The sequence below is a fragment of the Gasterosteus aculeatus genome, chromosome 15 (assembly GCF_964276395.1).
Source record: "Gasterosteus aculeatus chromosome 15, fGasAcu3.hap1.1, whole genome shotgun sequence".
Lineage (NCBI taxonomy): Eukaryota > Metazoa > Chordata > Actinopteri > Perciformes > Gasterosteidae > Gasterosteus > Gasterosteus aculeatus.
In genome coordinates, this window is record NC_135703.1 from 11,883,873 (window position 1) to 11,909,375 (window position 25,503).

General features: G+C 46.3%; 1 protein-coding gene across 1 annotated transcript; it reads right to left on the bottom strand.

The window, feature by feature from the left end:
- Positions 1-1,241: 1,241 nt before the first annotated feature.
- On the bottom strand, positions 1,242-18,127 carry crip2 (cysteine-rich protein 2). The gene is made up of 8 exons (XM_040199599.2): positions 17,911-18,127; positions 8,253-8,347; positions 5,198-5,255; positions 4,556-4,687; positions 3,766-3,837; positions 3,559-3,653; positions 2,806-2,863; positions 1,242-2,569 (listed from the first exon to the last, which is right to left on the bottom strand). Exons 1-8 carry the CDS (start codon positions 17,951-17,953, stop codon positions 2,502-2,504), a joined length of 621 nt encoding a protein of 206 aa, XP_040055533.1. The 5' UTR covers positions 17,954-18,127; the 3' UTR covers positions 1,242-2,501.
- Positions 18,128-25,503: the final 7,376 nt, after the last annotated feature.

Below are 25,503 nucleotides of genomic sequence, written 5' to 3' on the forward strand. Positions count from 1 at the left end.
GGCAACCGCGCTGTTTACCCGGGTGCGGCCCCCGGTAGACAACGGCACAAACGGAATGGAAAGCGACCAAACGAAGGGGATTTCAACAAAGCGAGAGGAGCACCGCACCGGTGTCACAGCCTCGTTCTGCGAGAAGGGACGTGAAACCGAGAGACGGGGTGAAGCCGTTTCCTGCCGCTGCCAGGCCCCGTGTTTAGACGAAGAGTGGGGTGAGAAAGGGTGAGATTAGTGTTGCCTCATCACAGTAGGATTAAGCGAACAGCCTCCGGTCTACTGCGAACACAAGGCTGTTGTTCCTCCAGGTTATTGAACACGGTCGGCGTCAGGGAAAGCCAGATGGTCCGGTTTTAAAGACCTTTCACTGCCGCTCGCTGCTTTGATTGCCCCCCCCCCCCGCAGTGCACGAGGCTCTCACAGGTGGACAAAATGAAAATAAAATAATAAAGCAAGAAAGAGAAAGTTTGGGCTCCTATGTTTTTAATAGTTCAAATATAATATGCAATTTCCTCACGGGAAAATAGAATAAATTCCAATTATCTGCTATGTAAGAATCAAAATGTTTTAGCCAAACATAGAAAACTGAAAAATGTTTTGTGTCTCTTTTGTGTGTCGAGAATACGTCTTGTACGAACAGATTAACATTTAGTCCTTTTAAGATAATTCCCCCAGAACTAAAACGATGTGCCTGTTATTATGTCCCTGTGTTTAGCATGAGTGTGTAGTATATAATCATTTAATAAATGGCCTATAGAACACACTAAATCCATCTGAAGGCATCCATGAGTTGAGAATGAACACACTTTTTTTCCCTCCTCTATAATAATTCACACAAAAACTGGTTTCATCACGTCAGAAAAAAGCAATTAAGAAATGACGGAGCCTCGAAAGTAAAGTGCAGCCAAGACAAACAGCGGACGGGCGTGTGTACACCTGGCAGCGCACCTTTGCAGCAGAGCACGTTGCATCACGCTGCTTTTGTGCCTCATAAAAAGACGCCGCGTGACAGTTTCGACATTCACGACCGAGCGGCGACGAGTGATTCAGGCCCGTTGGCTGCTGGAGGAGTGACGCAGCCTCTGGTGCTCCCGATGACGACACTCGGCACTTAACACACTTAAACCGAATACTGTACATCTTGGGGATTTTTTTTACTTTAGACAGGAAACATTTGGGCTTCATTGCAATTCGCCAACGGAAAAGGGAGTAAAAAACAACAACAACAAAAAACAGTGCGAGAATAATTGCATCAACACAGATCTAGTGTTTCGTTTTATTCAAGGGATTAAAAAGAGGGATGCAGTGCTTCGGTTACAGACGGTGGGCCCTGCAGTGTCTACGGAGCCCGACTACAGGTATCAAACAAACAGGGTAACAGTAAAACTAGGAGGCACATTCTTACAGAATGACTTGTCCGCAGTGTTTCTACAAGCTAAGCAGGTGTTCCTGCTAATGTCAACAACAAGAAATAAAATAATTCAAATAGTGCGTCATCTTGCAAAAAAAAAAAGAATAACAGCAGTGTTACTTATTTGAAATGAACAATAAAAGTCTAGATCGTAAAGTTTACGCAGCTTACATCTCCTCGTTTGACCTCCTTCATAATCAGAGAGGGTAACGGTACGACGGCTGTGTAACTTAAGGGCTTGATTGGAAGGTATAAATACGCATTTCTGTCCTCTGCTCGCACGACTGCACCCACATTCTGTCCCACTTTAAAAACAGGCGATTGTGTTATTTACTAGCAGATGATCTTAGTTTTAAAATCAAACAGGTTACCGACATAAGCTCAGAAGTAAAACAACATCTATGGTTCAGGCTTATGGTTGTGTTGAAAATCTGTTTCCACGTCTTTAGAATATGTTGTCGGGACGTTTTTTTGTCTGATTTTTTTTTTTTTTTTACATTTGGAATGTTGTCAAGCAGCCAAAATGTAAATGTGACATTTACAAAATACAGATGTGTGGCACCGTGCTCCTAAGCGCCACCTGTGCCGGAGGCAGCATCATGGCAATTCCTCCTGCTGCACCAATACCCACAATGCACCTCAACCGCCAACGCACCTTACCGAACTCGACAATCACTCTGATCACATTTAATGTTAAACAAACTTCTTCTTGAAACAGACAGTCCGTCGCGCGGTTCCTGGGTTCAAAATTGATATATAAAGACCTTTGTATTCAACTGACAACATCTAAATGTGTTCACATACATTTAGAAATGTGTTAACAGGGGAGAAAGAAAAACAGAGAAAAGGTTTGTAACAAGCTGTGGGAATGCTGGCTGTGGCTCTCCCGCTGCGAATACACGTATCGATCGTTCCTCGTGGGTCTAAATCAGCTGGGAGCGGCTTACAGAATAGAGGAGAAAAAGGATCTGGTTCTCTCGGGTACGAGCGCACAGGTGGGAGGAAGAAGAACGGCCCACGAATAATACTGCCGTTGATGGTTGGTGCAGTGAAGAGAAGAGGGATGAAGCTGGGGGCGGGGGGGGGGGCACAAGGTTCAAGGCTGGGTCACTGCACTGGGCTCCTTTTCATAGATGTAGCTGCCAACACCACCAGTGTTCACGCCTGGAAAAAACACAGGGAGAGCAAGAGGGTATCAGGGTTGAGGGGGGGTGTGGGGGGGTAACCGAGAGGAGAAGGTGCAGCAGTGCAGCGGGGGGGGGGGGAGATCGGAAAACATTTTCCTGAAGAAGCTTCTGTGTCGTGGCTGATGCTTGTGGTGAGTGTGGATCACGTGCTCAGACATTCTGTTTCAAGTGTAGCTGATAATTGGTGGGTGGACGGCGCCACCTAGCGGTTACCTTTGGGCCCGAAGAGGACCGCGTAGCACGGCTTGTGGCAGTAGGGCTGGCTGTCGTGCTGCAAGGTGGAGGGAAAAAAACTAAACGTCAACACGATCAAATAATGTTTCCTGTCCAATGAAAACGGCATTAAGAGACATTTATATGTCCTGTCAACTTGATCTTTTTCATCCTACACACATTTTGTGTTTTATTAATTTATACTTTACTGAGTTCGTTCACTCCTGTATATATTATAAATAATAACCACAATTATTTTGGTCAACGTTGAGATTGCAATTATTCATGTATTTTAGGGAAATTCTTTGACATTTACATAAACAGCACAGCCATGACTTTCATTTTGTGCTACATTCCAGCTAATGTACAAATCTTTACATCAAAATAGTTTTTTTTACAGGCCGTGCCTTTCCTAGAAGCAGAACATATCCTCATGAAATTCTCTTGAAATAATAATATTATTATATATATATATATATATAAAAAATGTCTTTGATACATTTTCTTTCTACTCTACTATTTATGTGTGACAGAATGTGTGATTGTTTTTGTCTAATTTTTGAGTCATTTACACTTTGTGGGCTATGATGGAAGCTATGATAGGGGCATTTTGTTAAAATATATAAACTCAACTAATAAACGAATAATGGAGTTCGTTGCCAGACTTTCATATTGAGAGATGTTTCCTTTTTTGCAGACATGAGGGGTGAATTTCAGTCCGGCAGAGAACCACGGCGGTGTTTTTCCCCTCACCTCTGCGTGGCTGCCAGGAGTCAGAGTCTTGCTGCACCTCTCACAGCGCAGACACGGTCGATGCCAGTCTTTACCAAGTGAGGTCACCTTCTCAGCTGTGGTGACACACACAAAGCACACCTGTGAGACGCCATGGCAACCAGTTGCAGGTTCACACCTTCTCCTCCCTCTCCCCACCTTGTTTTGAGGAAGTGTGAAACCACTCACCAAAATACACCTTCTTGTTGCATCGGGGACACAAGTTGGCCTCTCCGGAGAAGGTGGTGATGCCGCCAGCAGCTGAAACATCAGAGACACACACACACACACACACACACACACACACACACACACACGATTACAAAGGCTGGAAAGTCAAGGGAAACAGTTCAATATTTGACCTCCAACATTTCCAGTTAGGTGTGAAATCCAGTGTACTAATAAAGAAGGGGTATGGAAATAAATGAAGTACTAAACAGCTTTTAAATATTAAGATATTCGTTGTGGTTGCCATGTTAAAACAGGAAAAGAGAGTCCTTAGTGAACACGTAGTGTTGTGGTTGCGTTGGGTTGGTTTCATTCTGTCATGAAACCCACAAATCACGACACACTTTATTTTGCCCAAAATATTCAGCAAAAACCCCCAGTAAAAAAACGATTTAGATTTGAGTCTCAACCGGTCTGGAATCATGACAACGTGAATCCCTTCATAACGGTAGATTCAGTACATCACACTCTAATGAATGGTCTTAAACTTCTACTTCACCCAATTTCTCTTCTCTCTATTTTATGGAATAATGTCATAAAAAAAAAACTGTAAAAGTTAAAACAATCCTCCTCATCTGACTTCAACAACAAAGTGGGTACAGAAAAGACCAATAAGATAGAAATGAAAAAACACTTGATAACATGATTTTGTTGATTTCCCAGGCAAGGCAGGTGTGTCGGCGTTCACCATCGACTAGCGGTTCCCCGTTAGACATTAGCGCCGCGGCGAATCCACTCGCTGCTCGCTTACCCTTCGGGGCGGCCTTTGGTGCAAACACTCGCTTCTCCTCCGCTTTGGGGACCGAATCCACACTGGTGGGAGACGCGTTGTTGTTGGCTGGAGCGTCGTACACGTAAGAGCCGGCGCCACCGATGTTCACGCCTGTGAGAGACGCAGCGGCGGGGTTGAAATATTGTGACTTAAATAAATGTTTATGGATTTTACACATGACATTCAGATCTGCTCTAAAATACTACAACTGACATTAAAAGATACAAAAATACATACATGCTGCGCTAAATACATAAACGTAATAAACACAAGCTGATATTAATTAATAAATCCATATCCCACTCTGAATTAGTGGGAAAAAAGGAATTTATAAAATATGTAGGTTATTAATCACAAAATAAAGATCCTGAAAATGAATAGTTTGTATGTCAGACACACTAAAGACATGGATTTTATTTCCTCTTTAATTAACATGAATTTTCCATTATCTTTACTTTGCTGAGCTGTGTTTCTATTGCACGGCAGTACCTGTTACCTGACCGCTGAATGTATATTTATCCATAAATAATATATATTTGTAGTCTATACTGAACGCTGAGGGGCTGTACTTGGTGGTCGTCAGTGTGAAGCAGATGTTGAATCCGTCGCCATTGACTTTACCTTTCGGCCCAAAGAGGGCAGCATAGCACGGTTTGTGGCAGTAGGGTCGTCCATCGTGCTGTGGGAGACACACAAAAACTCATTTGGCATGAAAAGGACTTTAAAAAAAAAACAGGGAAAAGCAACAATGACAGCTCATATCGTTCACACTCATTTCTGACATCATAGACTTTTAGGGTCTTGCAGTGGAAATGGAAAGATCCAAAAAAGGTCCAACAAGTATTTTTGTCTTTTCCATTTCAACACATCATGACGACCGTCTGGCGTCTCCCAGAATCCAGCGGCACCCTTCAGTGCAACCGACGCCTCCGTGCCCCCCGGGGAGGCTTGATGGGGTCAGCGGTAGACATGGATGCAGGTGCACGTGACCAGCTTGGGGATCACTGGTCCAGGGCCCGATGCCCATAGAAGAGAAGAACCGAGCGAATGCCACGGGCAAGACGCCAGGCGTCGGGTCGCAAGGGGAAAAACATGGCATTACAGAGGGCACAGACTACCCACAATCCCTCCTGCTTTGGCCACATGAGCTCAATTTTCCTCAGAAGGCGGCGCAGCTTTGATAATGCATTAAACCACGACGGGATCAGCGACTGGTAAAGCGGCCGCGCAGTCCTCTCACACTTCCCGTTTGACATTTAGGAGAGCCGTGAAGGTCTGGCCGCCGGGACTAAGCACTGATGACTTTCTCAGGACCGGACACAGTGGGCTTCATTGTAAAGTGAGGCGAGTGGTCCGCTCACATTCCGTCGTACGCCGTGTGCGCCGTGGCTGGAAGGCAGCGGGACCCTGAGAAGGGATCATCCATCGCTGCTCAGCCCACTCGCTTCCCAGGAGCTCACTTCCCACAAGCTGATATTTAAAATGGGATTTTCCAATCTTCCACCTCAACGCACTCATTTTGGGGGGATTGAGTCCCTGTAGGAGGGGGGGGGGGGGAGCATGGAGGATTCATTCGGCCGTCTTTGCTCGGCTGCTTAGCAGGTGGCTACATTCAACCTAACGGCAGTTTTTCTGCCCTGTGTCATTTGATGGATATTTTAAGGAAGTATCTGTGTTTGACTAAAGTTTGCAGAAACAAGTGGGCGATAAGTGAAAACGTAACTTCCTCGGGACGTGTCACGATATACAGCCCTGGTCTTTTAGGGTCGTGGACTTATCGCGTGGAGCCTGGCTCTCTGCCACCGGCCTCGGGAGGCTGCTGCCCTCATTCGGCTGGACCGCTTCCTGCTGTCGGCTCCTTCTAAAGAAGCAGTCGCGGTTGCTCCGAGGGCCGTGACCTCTCGCATACCATTCCCGAGATGACAAGAAATAGCCTCCAACACGGCCCCCTGTACGTCTTCTTTAGTCCCCTCTTCCACCCGCACTCTGTTTCCATGACGATGATCGTGAGTAGTGAGTATTGAGTTTTTTTTTTTGTTGCCTGCTAAAGTCAGGCTGGTGCCACAGTGCTGCAGCCCGGGGCAGGATTGGGATGGAGGCCACAGCGAGCGAGCGAGAGAGAGAGAGAGAAATTGTGTGACAACATTACTGTAATCACGCAGAGATTAAAACGACATCCTTTGGGGTTTGCGGGGAAATTGCTTCTGTTGTACAAAGCAGCTGAGATCACGTTGGACATCCTCTTTTTTTGTTGGCAAAGGAGCAGGAGACTCGCACGTTTACAGGGGGGGGGGGGGGGGGGTCAGAAGAGACATGTGATTATGCAACAGAGAGGAAAAAAGGCCACTCAGCCTTTAACGCTCAGGGGGTTAACATTCCCACAAGGACGGATCCTTTTGACTGATGCAAACTAAGGCTGAAGTGGGGGGGGGGGGGGGGGGGTGTTAAACAAATCGAAGTTGACCAATAGCAGATTGTTTCAATGGGGCTGGCCCTTTTTTTTTTAAACCTAACCTTGTTATGGTACCATGACAGGAGTCGATGGTACAAACACGCCACCTTTAATAAAATGTATTTATTAAAAAGTTGTTTTGCACACAAAGGGAATAAAAACAGAAGCTCGGGAATAAAATAATAAAAACATCACCCCAGTGACTAGAACTTCACCTGCAAAAGATGTGATAGAAATTAGAATATAATTTAATAAATTCAGTAAATAAAGATTTACTAAGTGACACAAGCTGATTTTAGAGACAAAAAGATGCCATAGTTTTTAATTGAGGATCCATTATTAAGACCATATTTGAACAAATCAATACATTAGGCACCGGCTTCCCCTTTTTAGATTTCACAACAACAGTCAGTGAACTTCAGTTCATTGGCCTTCGACCCCGTGTGACCGACACTGTGCTGTCTTGTGCACTTCTGATATTTTCATACTGCAAACCCCCCACAGTCATTCCATTCACCTGTTAGGGAGATAAAACCTGTATCGCCTTCCCTCTGGTTCAGCTCTCAAATGTCATCTTCTAATGACTGTTAATAGTTAGACTAATTAAGAATGAAGCAGTAAATAAAATGAATCTTTGGGTTTTGAAATGTCATTTCGGACCGACGACTTTATCATTATCTTGAGTTTTTTGAGTGAACAGCTGGTTGATAAACAAAAAAAATGAAAAGAACAGACAAGATTACATCACATTACTGATGAATATATTGGTCAACTGGAAACCATTAAAAGTATTGAGATTGTTTAAATTTAAAATACTGAAAGTCCCCCACACAAATTCCTACTGGAGTATTTGTACTTTTGCTGAATGGCACCTTTCATGATTATGCATATATAATATTGGAATAGTGCAATAATGTGTGAGACACACAGTTAATGGTCTTAACTTAATAGTCTTAACTTCAAATTAAATGAGTGTCATATCTCATAATTGCTCGCACGTGTGAACTCTTAATGTTAAAAGTAACTACCAGCTACACATTTTAAATAAACAGAAACAAGAATATTTCCTTCTGAAATGAAATCGAGTAAAAGAATAAAAACATGAAATGGAGGTAAGGGGGCCGCAGAAACAGAACTCCAGCAGTTTCAGCACCAGTTGGGACGAGGCGCGTTTCATTTCGGCAGTGCGAGGGCCGCGTTGTTGCTGCCGGCGGCGCGACTGACCTCAGCGTGGCCTCCGGCGTTCAGGAGCTTGTTGCAGCGGTCGCACTTCAGACACAGCTTGTGCCAGTCCTTCCCCAGCGATGACACCTTTTCAGCTGCACATGGACGACAAAAGAGATGCGGGGGTGAGCGCAAACATCAAGGGATACAGCGGCGTTCGCGGCGACGTTGCCACGGGCAACGGCCCGCGTGGCGCTTTGTGCTCGGCGCTCGTCACCCATCGGAGAGACAAATGAGGGCTTCACGCGGCATCATAATCGGCCGCTTGTGCGACCTCGCCGGGCCGCTGCGCCCTTGGGAGGGAAATCCTGTCATCGCGCCAAGCGAGTGACGGGGAGGGAGAGGGGGGTGATGGGAAGGGGGGGCGGCGCATTACACTGGGAATGTCTGTGCAGGATGCAGTGATGATGTCACTGCGGGAGAGACGGTGGCGTGAGTCCCGGTCCAGCTGGAGCATTGGGGGGAGAGTGAGGAGGCAGGGGGCCCCCCATCCAACCCAGATCCTCTGAGCCCCCCCTCCTCCCAAACCCAGACCGCCACCCCTCCCCCAGCTCACTGTACACCCATCCTGCTGCAGACGGCCCGTCGACCCCATTTCCGCCCCCTTTCTCTGCGAGACCGACCCCAGAGCAGCGAGCCCCCCCCCCCAATTATACCGTTTCCAATAATACCGTCTCTGCCGCTTCCACACAATGGAGCCCAAGGAGCCACGCAGGCAGGAGAGGAAACACCTTCTCTTATCAGACGGGGCACAAACAGACGGATACGGGGGTCCGCTTCCTACATCCCATCGGTCACACACACACACACACACACACACACACACACACAATCTGAGAATCAGTTTCTTAACAGCATGGAAGTCAATGAACTCGATGGATGTGTGTTTTCGTAATGTGTCACTTCCTTGAATCCCCTGCTTTCAATCACATACTGGGGCTGATTGGATGTGATGGGAACCAAGTGTTAAAAATGCCTCTCAGAGTTGCTTTAGGAGATCCAACTACTCCCTGCAGAGGTTTGTTTACTCTCCAATCACTTCTCCCTGTCAATTATGAAAACACAGATTAATTACCAATAACAAGGCCTGTGAGACTACGAGAGGATCGGGTGCATGACCTCCGTCAACGCTTGAGAGCAGAGGAATGCTGACGTAGCAAACGGCCGGAAACACTTTGTGTAGATACTGTTGTTTAAAAGGAGGACGACAATAAAGTCAATTCACTCATTCTAAACATTTTATTCCAGTGAGTTTAAATGAAAGAACACACACCATCAAGCATCTGGTGATGTTGGAGGAGTTTAACGTCTCTGCTCCACAGTTCACGTGTGTGCGCTGTGGTACCCACACACCTCCTGGCACCACACAGTTCTTGAGGGTGCTGCCAGCGGGCTCTCTGGGTTGTGTTGACTGACTGGTGACTGTAGTTACACCACCCGACAGATGTGAATGGAACCACTAGCGGTTTCCCCTCATTCCTCCGTCTGCGACCCCCTCCGTGCCGAGTGACAAAGTCCACAACAGCTCCCTGTTATAACGGGCACTCGCTATTAGAAGAGTGTGTCTGTGTGTATTCTGTGTGGTGGGAGTTAAAGAGTGGGGGAGGGGGAGGGGATCTGCCTCTGGCCCAGATGTTTATAGCCCCCCCCAGCTCCGACATGAGCCTACATCTTTATTATCCTTCATACTGTCCGGCCTCAATTGCTGAAAGAATGCCGTAAAATCTATATTTAGGTTGACATTTCACATGAATTAAAAAGGGAAAAACAAAATCAAAGTGACTGAATCAATGTACCGACAAAGAGTTCTTTCATAATAATAATAATAATAATAATAATAATAATAATAATAACAACAAACGTGTGGCTGCAAATAAGAAGACTGAAATGCCCCCATGTCCGAGGGTAAAAGCACCCACTCGTGTTACCAAAACAAGCCCCCGTCCACAGGGAAGTCTCTCCCGATGTTCCCCATCACATTGTCAACATCGTTGAGGATGTGCCAAATCCGTTAAGCCAATCCGTGCGCTCAGGCGCCCCCCCACCCCCGGTTCTGTGTAAACGGTGGGAGCGATTACGGAGATCACTGCTGAAGAGTCTGCAGAACTTCTCACCTCACGTTTGTGTCCGTTTTTTGGAAGAGAATAACTCAAATGAGCGGAAAACTTTCTCCGCAAACGCAAAATATTTTCTGCGAGAAAGTGAGCTACAAACTAGATTGATCAGCAAAGGAGGCGGCTCGTGTGTGGGTGTCTCACCATCTCGGTTCAACAGTTTCAATGGTAGAGAAATGCATATTGTAGAATATTGCATATTGTAGATTGTAGAAATCCAGAAATGTATTTTCTTATTTCCGACAGACGGAACATTGAGCTCCAGCGTGAAGAGACGACATCAACATCCTCTGGTCCGGCGTCTGCACCAGAAAGACACCTGCGTCACTGTCAGCTGCTTCACTTCATTGGGAAATTCAGAGCCGAAGCTCTTCAGTCTGCTGTCGGCACGGAGACGGCGAAACAGAAGGAAAGAGCTGCCGACGACTCTTCTCTCGGATTCACCGATGTTGCCGAACGTTAATCAAAAAGAAAAGAGCAACAGCTGGAGATGCGAGTGCCCAAACTCTGCACACTGGAGCGCCTGACGTGCGTAGGCAACACCCGGCTGTGGCGCTCCACCCGTCCCGCCACAGTCGAGTTGATTTGCAGCCAGGAAATTACCAACACCGGTGTGCAAAAACTAAAAAAAAACTAAAAATCAACATGACGGCCAACGAATGAGGCGTTGAGCTGGCAGGAAATGACATCCAAACAGAGCGCCATTCAAAAGGCGAGGCGCGAGTGCTTTTACGTAATTGGAAAAAGCCTTTTAAAATAGTCTGATTTAATAGTGAGACGCAGTCACACTATATATAGCTATGGGTTCGACCGTAAGGCACAAAGACATTGAACATCTGTAAAAGGACACGAGGGATTCAAAAGCACCGCTTTACCGCACTTGGCCGTGTTTTATTTTGAAACAAATAGCCGTTTCCACTGACATTTGAAGACTTATGATCAGAAACCCTTAAGTGGGTCTAACTTCGGCCCTGGGAAATTTGAGTCATAAGACGTCTAATGCAATGAGTGAAGTCGGCAATCTGATATCAAGCAGTTGCTTTGAAAACGAACGACTCGTGATGCGTCATTCCCTTCTAGCCGGTTCAATTCAATTCGTTCTTTTTAATTTCCGTTACATGATCCAGTTACGCTTCTGATCTTATTAATGCTGAGATCAAATATGCTCGGTGTACTGGCAGCCGGGCAAGAGGAGCAGCAAATGTTCTGCAAAACACTCTGTATTTGGAAGCGACAGAACTTAGGCGAGGGGTCTTCGGAGGGGGAACACGTAGAGCCCGTCTGTCCAAATGACTTAACTATGGTTGCTTAATTAACAACAGCGACCCGGCAACAACCAGAGCCGAGGACGGACTGAGATTCACCCCCAAGATTAGAAGGAAACTCATCCTTTCTCGGAGCCTAGAAACAAATAAACAAGCATGAGTACATTTACACAGCTGAAGTCCCAGCATGCAACACGGCAGGGCGGGTGGGGGCGGGTGGGGCTCTGAAATCTCATATGGGTGCCCTCTTCATCACTCAATAAAATCGATTGGGTCTTAGCGAGAGGAACAAAGCGAAACGGCCAAAGGCTGCTTGTCCGGTTGCTCGAAGGCTTTAAGGCCTTTACACAAATGTCACAAAAATACAACATACTTGGAAGCAACTATTTGATTCCCTGTGTTGTAGTTGCAGTTGCCTACTGGGAGCCTTTCATCGAGTTTCCTTTTGGCCTTTCATATTTAATAGTTGTGCAGTGTGTACTGCGTATTTCTAGGACTTATTGTGAAAGGCAAGAACAGAAGGAGGTTCTGCAAAGCCCTCGTGAAGTTTGAAAGGAGTAATTTAGTTTGCCTGTGTCGTCCAATACTGTGCACGTTGAACCATGTCGGTTTTGCACAATTCCATTGATTGACTGATCGCTGTATTCGCTGTGCAACAGCGCAGAAAAATTGACCTCACGCTGAAAAGCTGAAATTCCTACGTTTTGTCTGATGAACTGAATGAAAAATACTCCTTTCAGAATAGTCAGAATGTATCGTTTCTCGCCAGTCCTCTGTGGCTCCAAATAGCTTCGGAACGCCTTAAACTTGCAAACAATTATAACTTGATGTTATGATGTATTATTATAATACGGGTAGATGAAATCCAGCGTTCCGATTGGTTGAGAGTGAGTCACAGGGTGTGTATTATTGGGCGATAATGTACAGTTGCTGTTCACATTGACCTGAGCGTTCTGTATCACTGCGCACTCAAAGTAACAGGTTAGATTTTTGGCGACTGTTGACTCTTGACATTTCAGCTTTTAGCTCAGTGGCGATCGCTGAAAAAAAAAACCGGAAATCCCACAAATGATCGGTTTGCACGGAGACCTGATGCTGTTTACGTGCACGTACGGGGACTATTTGTTCTCTAGACTACTGAAATGAGATACACAACGTTTGGTGGCTAATACTATTTTGTGCTGAAAGGTAGCTATTTACTTGTAACCGTATTATAAAAGCAATAAAGTACATGAGGCAGCACTTTATCTTAAATAACGTAACTGTTTGGACGATAAAGTACAGCCTCTCGTACCTTATTGCTTTAATGTGTGACAACATGCTTGATCAGTGACGGATGAGTTCCTCCGTGCTGCTCATGATGTAACCAATGTTATTTTCATTATTTGGGAATCGCGGTTGGCTGGGTTCTGTTCTGGTAACGTGGACCCATCTGTTCAGCTCGTCCTACAATGAAACCACACACACACACACACACACACACACACACACACACACACACACACACACACACACACACACACACACACACACAGTGACAGCTGAGTCCATGCGGGTGTTTTCCTGATTCGGGGCTTTTGTGATAACTGCACGTCCTAATAAACACCACCTGACCGTCTGGGGGCCCGGGAGACAAAAGCAGGACCCCTAAACAAGGGCGGTCCATTCTGTTGAAAGGCTCACATCTCAAGAGACGTGTACGAGAGGAAAAAACAAGCAGCCTGCGTTTCCTCCTCTGCATCCCGTCTCCATCCACTCCTCTGGAGTGCAAACCGCCCAGAGGACTCGAAGGCCTTTGAGGCGCTCTCACCGAGGGGACGGGACTTTGAAGGAGATTTAAGCTTCGGCAACAAACAAACTGGTCACCCTCAGATTTTGTGGAAGGAGGAGACAATTCGTAAACAATTGCTTGGCCGGATATTTAACGTGACGTCTGAGTAACAGGTTTACATAATAATAATAATAATAAATAATCCTAAAAAAGGAAACCGCCGTCCTCCAGCGGCTGATGCCAACCCCCGTGGCAAAACTTAGCTCTGGAGGTCGTCCCGTCCCCTCGGCCGAGGCGAGGTTTCCTCCCCGGGGTTTCTACCCCCCCCCCCCCATCCTCCTCCCCCCCCTCTCCCTTTGTGAATACAAGAGGCCGACCTCGTGAATTTTGCTGGCCGACGTAAATGGGCCGCAGTTAACTCGCATCCTGTCTGCGCCGGTCAGAGGAGCCGCGGGCGAAGCCATCCCCCCCACCCGCCCGCCCGCCCTGCTCCCCCCCCACACCCATGGGCCTGCTTCGGCCCACGCTGCATCTCATCCCTATAACCAGTCAGGACACAGCGACACAGAAGCAGGGCTGTGTCACTAGAAAGGCACCTTCAGATGCAATTGGATAATTGAGGAGGGGGGGGGGGGCATCACATGACAGAGACATCACACGCATACAAACGGCTTGAGGGAGGCTCGTAAAGGAGTGTTTGCGTGAGCAGGGTTCAACTTGAGAAGCTCCATTTGAAGAGCGTAAACAAAAAAGCTTCAAAAAGATCGAGAGTTCAAAATGTCGGCTAATGTTTGAGATTACAGTCAACAATCGCTGCTTACTGGTGGTACTGGTTTTACTACTCCTGTGTATCTGCTACAGCAGACGGTGAAAATAGACCCGGCCTGACTGAACAGAAGTAATGGAATCTCATGCTGCTGCCACTGCACATTCCATTCACGCTTTGTGTCACTTTTCATTTCACATTTTGAGCTACCGATCAATGCCGGTTCAAACGTGGCAGAAGTCAAAGCTGTTCAACGTTGGGAGTGTCCCAGAATAGTCGACAGCGTGCATCATTTAACCCAGAGAGGTCACCTCAAACAATCCTGCTGAACCACGTCGATGCCCAAACTCCCACAGGGAGTGATGGTACTTGTTTTGTCTGCAGCTACAGCAGATACCAGGGACCCGGAGGCCCTCTTAAGGCCACCTTGTTAACTGTTATTTGTGAGAAAAAAAACAGTTGATTGAGTTTGAGATACATTCAATTAAAATACATGTTTGGAAGAGTCATTTTTCACCAGTCTGCACCTTTAGAACCTCTAATGTTTTTCTTCTTTGCAATTTGAAAACCATTGGATTAGTCGTGACAACGACGGTGTAGGAAGCCTGCGCAGCCCTGCACGTACAGAAGACAGGAAGGTCTCAAAGATTCTGACAGAAATTTGGGTGAACTAGAGACAATCGTTCCTCTGTGCGGTTATGCAACAGACCACTGTGTGCTCCCAGGTGAGACGCTTCCACCTGTGTTGGGGGCGGGCCTTTCAACAGCGAGCCTGACGCCACCTCCGCGGGCGGAGGAGAAAGGGCCCTCGATGGCTGGTGCACTCTAGCTGGCAGGTTACACAACGGCAGTGACTCAAGAAAGTGCCGTTACGTAACCGACGAGGCACATTCACACGGCCCACCGGGCAGCCGAGTGGAAAACAGGACGGCACAGGAGAGGAACGGCGGAGAAGCAGGCTTTGTGTGGATGTTTGGGGTAAAAGCAGGGTAGAAAAAGAGGAGGAGGTGTGTGGGAAAAGGCCGGGCCGACGAAGCCATTCTGCCTCGACCCAAAGAGCTTCGTGTGAATAGAGATGTCCTTTCTCATTATAATGCATGAGGCACTTTGAAAGTGTCCCGTTTAAATCCCCCCCACGGGCCTTTTAGTTGTGGAAACAGGCATTTCAGGGCCTGAGCCGAGGGGCAAGTGGCTGAAGAGGCCAATGGAAGGAGAGGAGGAGAAACTCCCAGCGGGGCCCCCCCGACTAGTTACTCGTTTATTCACTTAGCGTCACGGCTCCGATTTGTCAGCCACGAGAGATGCGGCTGCATCGGGGTCTGCAGCTGAGGGGGGACTGAGGGGGGACTTAGTGGCTTAGCGGCGTTGCGTCCCGCGCAGACTCCGTCCCCACGCTAACAACGCATGTCCACTGGGGCTTGACACACGCGGGCCAATAATCCCCAAAGCATCCGAGGCATCTCCGCTCCACAGGAACTAACGGATGTGACGCCACAATGTGGAATTTCAGTCCAACACTCAAAAAGTAAACTGTTTGCATAGACGACGAGCAATAGGGTTTTTTTTCCTCCTTTTTTTAACTTTTAAAATAAAAACTCCAGAAGCAAAGCGAACAGCAACAAGAAAAAAAACTTGCACTTAGTGGTGATGAAATTGAACCACCACCATAAAACACGCAGGCAATTAAAGTAACAAACGGAAAATAATAAAAGCTCCATCCCAGACTGTGGCTCACCGCTGCCGGGTTGAATGACGGTTTTTTTCATCAGGTTTTCTTACACAAGAAGGAGGGTCGTGGGCTGAAAAACTTCCTGCTTAATTCACTATTGGGCCCCAGCTGGAGGAGCGGGTGGGGAACTACAGGGTGGGCCCATCACTGCTCCATATAGCTGCGCCACAAATCACCACCACCAGCGGATGAAGAGCTTGGGAAAAGAAGAGAATTCTCCCTGTCAGGAACACGCGTCCTGGTGCAGATCAGAAACATTTTCTACGCCCTCGTTTGTGGGACTTTAACCGTTTTGATGATTTGAGTGGCGGGTGTGTGTGTGTGTGTGTGCGTGTGTGTGTAGGTGGAGCTGCTGAGCTCATTCTGAAGCATCACAGCTTCCCTTTGCCCTGAAGGGGACTTTCATATTCCCATTAACAGCCTCCCTCACTTTCTCCATCCTGCCCGGTTTGACGCGTGCGTTCTAATTCCACCCGAGCCGGGTGCTCGTAGCCGTCCGCCATCCTTCTAGACGACTCAGCCACACCCCGACCCCAAAATAACTCCCCCAGGAAGGATCGCAGAAGGTTACATAAAGAGAAAAAGGGCACACACACACACACACACACACACACACACACACACACAGACAGAGGAGCCGTGAGTCACGCGATGCAGCAAATTACAGCTTCCGCGCAGATGCATCAAATCCGTGTCGGAGGAGAGGAAATCTTATTTGCGCAGATATTCAGGGTTACGGCCCACGTGGACCAGCGGCAGCTGCGGCGTTCGCTGCCTCTCCCCCCCAGTTACGTAAGAAGACTTCCATGCACTCACATAATTGATTCTGACCCCCTCGTGACGGCTCGGACGTGTGCCGCAAATTGCAGAACGAGGTCAGCGACCCGGAGCCCGCTGTCGAGCAGGGTGGCACGGGCCAAAATGAATATGGCTGCACGGCCTTTGCATTCAAAACAGAGATGGACATTTTTGTTTCATCTTCATGACCCCGTGCTCCTTTAATCCTCTACTTTGCGCTCGTTCCTGCACATTCACTTGGCTGTAAACATCCGCGGTATTAAATGGAAGACGGCACCGTTGCTCAGAAGGATGCAGGAGACGCGTGCTTTCGGCCCACTGACGCAGCGTGGTGTTGTGGTGAGTGGGCCAGCGCGGCATATGGCATTTCTACACTCTTGGCCGGGGCCTCCGCGAGCCAACTGCCGGGCTTGGAGGTTTACCAAACACAACAAATTAAAAATGGCACAAAATCAGTGTCAAAATGAGATGAAGTATGAAGTACGTATCCTGTTTTTTTTTTGGGGGGGGGGGGGGGGGGGGTTAAAATCTTGGGTTTTCTCCCACGTATGTTGGAAAGCGTTTAACATGTTGTGAAATAAGAAGTATTCTGTTGGTGGGTTTTGTTTACATTGACCACTTTGTGTATTCTCCTGCGTCGACCCCAAAGTTTCCCCTCGGTGAATCATTAACACCACCAGCCGCTCCGTAACTTCAGAAACACACTGTCTGCGTCTCAGGGCGAGCTTTATTTCTGTGAGAAACTCTTTGGGGAAATGCAGGAATGGTTTACATCCCCCCCCCCCCCAACATGGGAGCTTAAAGCAATATTGATCTTTATGTAGCTAATGTTAGACTGATAGAAAATATACAGATACTTTTAATATACAGATACTTTTAATACACCATTGTATGTTAAGATGTTGTCAAAATAAAAGCACAGGAGAAGGCAGAAGTGCATGCATACATATAGAAAAGTAGGATTTTCAGTAACTCGACATAGTCGAATACTAAATGTGTGATCCTCTTTTTCAATGAATGGGCATGAACCGTTTTGTATACATATTGGCGGATTACTCATGAAATGTATAAACGAATGAATGAATGGACTCCAACGTCACAAAAACGGTGAAACACGCTCCAAAAACAAAGCTCGACCTGGTCGTAGAGAAGCGAAGATCACCATCACGACCCAAAAGTACAAAGATGAGATCAAAGAAAGCGGGAAACACTCACCGAAATACACCGTCTTGTCACACTTGGGGCACTTTGAAGACATGTTGCGGTGTTGTGGGTCGAGCGAAAGTGATCTGTTTCGTCGGTCCGAAGCGGCGTCTCCTGTCTCTGTCTCTTGTGTCCGCAGCAAGTGTCCCCGCTCCGCTTACACGAGCCGCGAGCATCTATTGAGTCGACGTCTCATTTGCATAGCTCCGCCCCCACCACGGCGCCCGTCCTCGCGTGTCCTTCACGTGGTGTAGGAAATGTCACAACTTAATAGTTAACGTCAAGGCATCTCTTTATTTCTGCCTATTCCCTTTCGAACAGTTGGGGCGACAGTTCACGTTTTAACGTTGTTTCTTCATTCTGCCTCTTTGTGAGATCATTATCGTGGAAGCAGTCTTCTGACAACTATCAAACAATAAATAGCAAACTCAGTAGTAGTAGCCCTTTAAGACATCAGTTATTTATTTAGTTTTGTTTTTATCTGATTAGAAAAACAGCTTCAACGAACTAACTAACCAGCTAACTAGTGAATTCCAATTATTAGAATATTTTGATCAGCCTTTTTAAATGTGCATGTCTCATGAAAAACAAAAAACAGGCTCCCTTTAGTTTTTATTTTATATTAACAACAAAGCGCCACGAATTTTCCAACGGTGGCATAAGACATTTTCTGTGAGTAAAAAAATCAGATTTTACATTACAGGTCATTTAGCTGACGCTTTTATCCAAAGCGACTTACATTACAATTTAAACCCATGGCTTTTTTACATTTTTGCCCGGGGAGCAATTAGGGGTTAGGTGTCTTGCTCAGGGACACTTCGACTTGAGACATGGGGCAGCCGGGACTCAAACCACCAACCTTGCGGTTCCCAGTGCACTCTTTCTACCCCGTGCGCCACAACAACCAAGATTCAATTGGAATCTTTCAGCGATTGACCAGACTCAGCATCGTGATGGAGAATCTGCTAACGACTGTCCTATTCAACAGTGTTCTTCTTCTAGGCTACAATTCAGTGTGTCCAGCCCAAGCAATCCCCATAGTTGGATGTTTGGCAAGCAGCACTTGAAGGCAGCCTTTCTCTCTCTCTCTCTCTCTCTCTCTCTCTCTCTCTCTCTATGAGCCAGACTATGTGGTCTTGTCATCGCAAGACTAGGCCAGACGGGAAAGCTTTTTGAGCAAGTACTGCAGGGTACACATGCACTCACATTTCCTCCCACACCCTCTTTTCCCACAAGAGGAGTAGGAGAAATGTTTGGTTCAATCACAGTGTTCTCTTTCAGAATGAGTGACACGTAGGAATTTGTGAGGCAAAGGAAAAGGCTGAAACGTGGAACTCGGTTGGTTCGACTTTCCCCTTGAGAGGGCTGCTGGCTTTCATGACAGATTACGCCAACGGACCGGAGGCAGGCGGAGCAGAAATGCAGCTTCTGATTTTCTCACGTCATTGTTGCATTCACTTCTGATGACAAATTAAAAGGCATTATCAGCTCCTGCAACGGTTGGTCTTCCTTTTTCCACTTGGGAGTCCTCGGAGGGGCCGAGGTCATCTCTTTCACACATGGGTGCTGTCTGTTCTGTCTGCCACGGTGACGCTGTGCAGGTCCTGGTCAAGGATCAGACTGGTATTTCCCACATCTGTGTCCCGGGTGATTAGCAACCCCGCTAACCGCTTCCTCCTTATCTCTCAGCAAAGGTCTGTCAAACGGCCCGTTTGAGACTCAACAGCTTCTCAACGGAAACCTTGATCATCACTGCCCAAGTAAAAGTTTTGTTTTCAGAATTCCCTAATCGCAGTACTACTCGGTGTGTGTGTGTGTGTGTGTGTTTCACAGAGGACATGAGTTCACGTTCACCTCCAGCTGTTTGCTGTGGTTGCAGGTTTGTTGCCGGTCCAATCAGACTCAAATCTGCTGAGAGGAGGAGGTCGGGTGAAAGGGAAAGGACAATGTTCTCTGCAATCCTCCACTCACTGAACATGGGATGAAGATGGAAGGAAGCGTTTAATATTCCCACTCAACAAAGGATGCAGAATGTAGAATAAGCAAACTATTACTTAAAGAAATTCAAGTGTAAACGCGTAATGTCAATCATATCCGCGGTTTGGGATGTATGGAGCGAGAAATGAGAGACGGGTGAGGGAACAGTGGCTTGTACTCTGGCAGTGAGACTTGATGCTTCTGAGGAGACTGCGGTGAGACTGAAGTGGACGTATCCAGGCCACTAGTTGTACTTTTAACTTTTCTTATCTGGTGCTTGGTTCAGACGCTCACTGTTTCTTCAGAGCAGATCAAGCATCCATCGAGCTTATGTTCAGAAAGAGAGTGATACTGATGATGCCTTCAGGGCCTCCCAGTTCAGCTTGAGGCTTCAAACGTTTAGCTGGTGTGCCGCTTGAATGTTTTGGCCAGGAGAGTCGAACCAAAGATGTCATTCAGATTTTATAGGATTTACATCTGCATCAATTTTGACTTTTTACTTAAAACGCCTTGAAATGTGGCCTTGCAAGGGTTGAAATAGGTTAAACGTTTGCTATCCACCTGATTTTCTTGAAATAGCATAGCACGGTGCAAGTATTACACATCCACAGGAAAGCAGACAGACATTAAATTGCACTCAACTTAATTACAGAAATACTTAATATGGTAATCTTTTTATTTATAATGCTCTTTAAAATGGTATATATATCACCTTAAACAGTGCAGTTGGTTTGATGATTTCACAGCTGTTTTAACGCCGCTCACGCCAGCACTCATTACTTGAGCCCCGAGGCCAAACAGGTGGCATCGCTGCCTTTGACCCCAGACGGCGGCTATTCCTCAGTTCCTTCCTTTTTCCTTCCTGTCCTTCCTAACCACCTCCCCCCTCCCACACACCCCCTTTAACACACACGCTCACACATTCTGGCTCCACAACATGTAAAAGAAGTCTAATCCACATGAGCCGCGTGACATTCGGGGGGAGTTGGGGGGGGGGCCCACGAAGCGGCCGGCGATGGCCCAGCCCGACGCCACGGCCCGGCTGCTTCCTTGGACCCGAGCGAGGGGGTTCTGAGGCCTCCGTTTTAAGGCGAACCAGCACGTCGATTAAAAGACCTCAGGCAGCTGTGGTATTTTCTGAAAATGTGAGGGCGCAGTGTGTCTGCGTGGAGGACACGTGCGCTGCCGGAGGGAGCATGTGAGAGTGTTTGAGTAAGACGGAGGGAAAACAGAGCATGAATTACTTATTGAAACGCTCGCACGCACGCAGAGTGGCGTTTATTTTAGAAACAGTAGCCTATGTTTAGCTTCGCGAGGAGGAGACAGAGGAAAGATTAAACTGTATCGGCAGATGATAAGCTCTATGTTGAGTGTTCAGGGAGAGTTTAATAGACAGCAGATGCTCTTATCTTTTCTGGATAAGGCCGAGAGGACCACAGGGACGCTATTATCTGCCTTCTTTCCATTCTGGTCTCCCTACAGGTAGCCGGCCTCTTGTTCAGCTATGATACAAACAAGTCACTACAAATTGAACATGGATATAATCAGATAGACCTTCATCAAGTAATATTCAGGTATTGAATAACTTAAAGATGATGTACTACATGTACTTCAATTAGAATTACTTAGAATCACTTTAAGAATATCTCTAGAAATACAATACTTAGGTGGAACAATTAAAGTAATTGACAATGCTCGGAGGAACGAGGAAGTACTGAGATCCTGTTTTTGATTGAAATAGCAGTACCGCAGTGTACAGCCCTTGTTGGGCCTAGTTGGAGCTTGTTAGTAAATTAAGTTAAAAATCACATACATGGAGTAAAAAAAAAGTAAAAAATACATTGTATGTGTCTCTGAATTGTGTTAGCAGAAAATTAATATACTCAAGTACAACCGCCTTCGCTGCTTTCCACACAGACATATTGTTATAAGCCAGATGTGAAACAAGTAGTGGAACTATTGTTAACCTTAGTGTAAGTCTGTGGGGATTTGATCAAATACAATTTTATTTTACAATATGCACCATATAAGTATAAACTGCAACGATTAGATGTCTTAAGGATAAATTATCTGAGACTGGACCAAGTTCAAGTAGAAATAAATGACAAGTCTCAGTTGATATCGTACTTTAATGGTGCAAATCTTCTCACTTATTTTGATAAATCAAATTATCAAAAACTGTTTAACATACAGTAGTATTGTGACTTTTAGGGGCCATTTGTTTCGAGGCAGTTGCCCTTTTCAGTCCCTCCTTCATGTCTGCATACCCAGAGGGAGTGTTTACAACATCGGGAGGCTTTTTAAGACAAAATAACAAAAGGTTTGTGCCACCGCAGTAATCCCATGTGCAGAGAGGAGAGCGCTCCTGTGTTTTCTAGTACATTTTGAAGTATTTTACTCCCACTTGAACTGTGCAGTGTTTATATTCTGAATACTCTATATACTGAATGCCGTTTTAAGTGACATGGGTGTATTGTTTTTAGTTGGTTACCTGGTCCCTGTTGGTCGAGGTTTCACTCTATGCATTTTCACTGCTCCCATGTTTGTTTAAAAGCATATTTTTAGCCGGCGCAATCCTTATTTTTTCACTTTTGCTGAAATATTGCGCACCGTGTTTGTTGAAAACACACGGTGAGGGTTCTGACGTCCCGTTGAGAGAGAGTGTGTTGTCGAGGCAGCTAGCAGAATTTTTAGTAGTTTTTTTATGTCTCTATCTATGCTGTAACCCTCCTTCTCAGAGCTTCCTTTCAGTGACACACATGGGAGTTAGACTTTAAACACAGACAACATGCATGAAATTGTCTTTAACGACTGAACCACTTTTATTAAGCTACTTAAATCAGTAAATGGAATACTTTTACCTTCTTTGTATGACCACACTAACGACCCTTTGGCAGTCAGAATGTCTGACCAATCAAGGTTTTTCCCTTTCTGCAGCATCATGCTGTTTAAGTAAAACTGATAATGATCGATACGTCCCGGAGACGCCGTCTTACTCAGCGGATGCATCAGTGGTGGATGTGCAGTGTGAGCATCGCTGACGGAGCATCAATCAGCAGTATTGACTCACATCTGTGTCAATCATGCAGTGTGGAGACAGCTTCACAGAAATGTTCTTTCAAATCTTGGCAAATACACTAATTTGCTTTCTTGATATAGATTACTGTGACGGTTCCCTACTGTGTTACTTGTGTGTGTGTCTCTTTTAACGGCAGGTTGCTGGAGAGTGCTAAGTGGCGACACCAGGTGCGCCAGGTTAAAGCGCCGCCTTCCTGGCAACTTGGGTGACTGATCACTCCGCGCCTCGTCGGAAGCCATCGGATGTGGATTGTCCCGCCGAGATCTAACGTGAAATAAAGACTTCATCTTTTGGTCAACTTGCTGCGTCTCCTGTTTTAGGTCATGGCTGTTAGAGGCAGGTCGTGACAATTACCGTACTGTCAGCAATAATGTTAATACGGGTACACACGTCTAAATTCTGTAGAGTGATAAGGAAGTTATTTGCACATTAAGCGTTTAGCTTGAATTTAACCAAAAAATAATTAAGTCTCCTTACTACAGGTTAAATTAGGTGAAAATTCAGTCAGGAAGACCGGACAGTTCTGTGCCGTTCCCTGGTGGCCTCCTCTCTCCCTGGGGGCGCACGGCCAGCTGATTTGTGGCGGGGTCGGGTAGTATCAGACGTGGGTGTCGTTACCGTAAATCAATTGCATTGGTGCAGGCAAACGTTAAAAACTGCTGTCTTTTCCTATCAGTTGGCATTTCAGTACGCACCAAAGGTGACCCGCCACCACCTCCAATCTACAGCAGAACCTGGCATATCAGGAGATTGGTGCAATTTAGGCTCTACCACCACCACCAGTGTCTGGACTCCCAAAGGGGGGGGATATGCCTCATCTCGGCTCGAGATCCCGGCCTCTGGTCTATCCTGCGGCAGGATGGAGTCCAACCCCCAAACAACTTTGCAATATCAATATTATGCATGTTATAATAAAGCATTGTTCAAATTTCAACAAGTCTCTCCGGATTGAAATGAGATTTAAAAGGTTATTTATCAGACCACCCCAAGAAAATGTATGCATTTCCTTCACGTCCTCTACGCTTGTCTCGGCTGGGCTCGGACCGGGTCCCATTGGCGGCGGGTCTAAGAAGCAGTTAGCCAATCACTGATAAAGTTAATGAGTGACATTATAATTTCAGCTAAATCCATTGAGATTTGGGCCAGCCCTTCGCCACCTTACACTGCGCTCTCGTCAGGGCGAGTCTCGTGATGCGCCGGTTGACAACATAACAAGAGCGACCACCGGCAGTGTCCTTCCAAGAAGACCCGAACTCTGTACGAGAGAAGAACTTTGCCGGACAAAGTAGAGGTAAAACAGGTGGACCCAGCCTGACCTCGCAATCAGAAAACGGACCGGCGTGAAAGGGAAGCCGCATGACGCTTCTGTAGAGACTTCTACAACGGGATGTTTAGCTAGCTAGTTAGCTACATTCTAACGCTGTATATACGCGCAGGACGCCGCCGTGTTAAGCCTAGTTTATGCTTCTGCATTTTTATAGCGACGCAAGGACACGCACACGCAAAAGCCCCTTGCATGCCCCTTGCGTGCGTCGACGGATTTTTCTAGACTTCTAGACTAGCATCAAAAGCTACGCAGCCCGCAAGGCTGTGATTGGTCTGCTGACTACATCCTTTCCGGAGTCTCACATTTACGGTTTCATAGCATAATACCGCCATTATTAAAACGGAGATTTTTCACGAGAGAATGGTTCAGATTGAAGAGCTTTTGTCGGAGGAAATCCGTAAATATGACCACGTATACAACCCGTCATTTCGGGGAACTATAAGAACGCGCGGATGGCCTCTGATTCATGGAGGGAAATCTCTGCAAACGTCGGTTTGCAGAGATTTTATTGCCCCGTGCATCGCCACTGCTGCTGAACTATGAAAAAAGATAATGCATTCAATTTCCCATTTGTTGAGTATGTGTGAGTAAATGGACTGATTACTGCTGGGTATAATTTAAATCCTTTTTTGATGTGACTATGCTTCAACTTCAAACCTCTTACAACTATGGCATTGAAGTTGGGTCAGAAGTATCTCAAATTTAAATCCCCAAGAGAAACTGCTTTCGCTTTCATATGTACTCAAACTGATGAAGTATGTCCACAAATAATATCACTCGCTGTTCATCTCTGGAGCCCATTTTCACAATAAAACATTCAGCTCTTGAAACATTTTCTGTACCTCAGCAATAAACCCAAGTCTGTTTCTTCCATGTGGGCAGGACATTTCCTCTCTGCCATACGCAATAAAACAAACTGGCCACATTCAGCATATGAAAAAGGTTTTGTTCCAGTAAAGCTCTTAATTGAACCCTTTGAACACGGCCGGTGCTGCACTGTACTCACCCGGTACAATTAAATACAGTATAGTTGTTTTCTACCGTCTGCCAGGCTCTTTGGGTCATTTCTTGGAAGAACTGGACATCCTCCTGTCCAACTTCGTAGCAACATCTGCTCCCTCTCTTCCTATGCCCCTATGCGAACATCGGAAAGGAAATGGCGCAAACTACCTTGACTGAAAAGACTAACAAATTGTAGCACTTGAATTGTACTTATAATGGC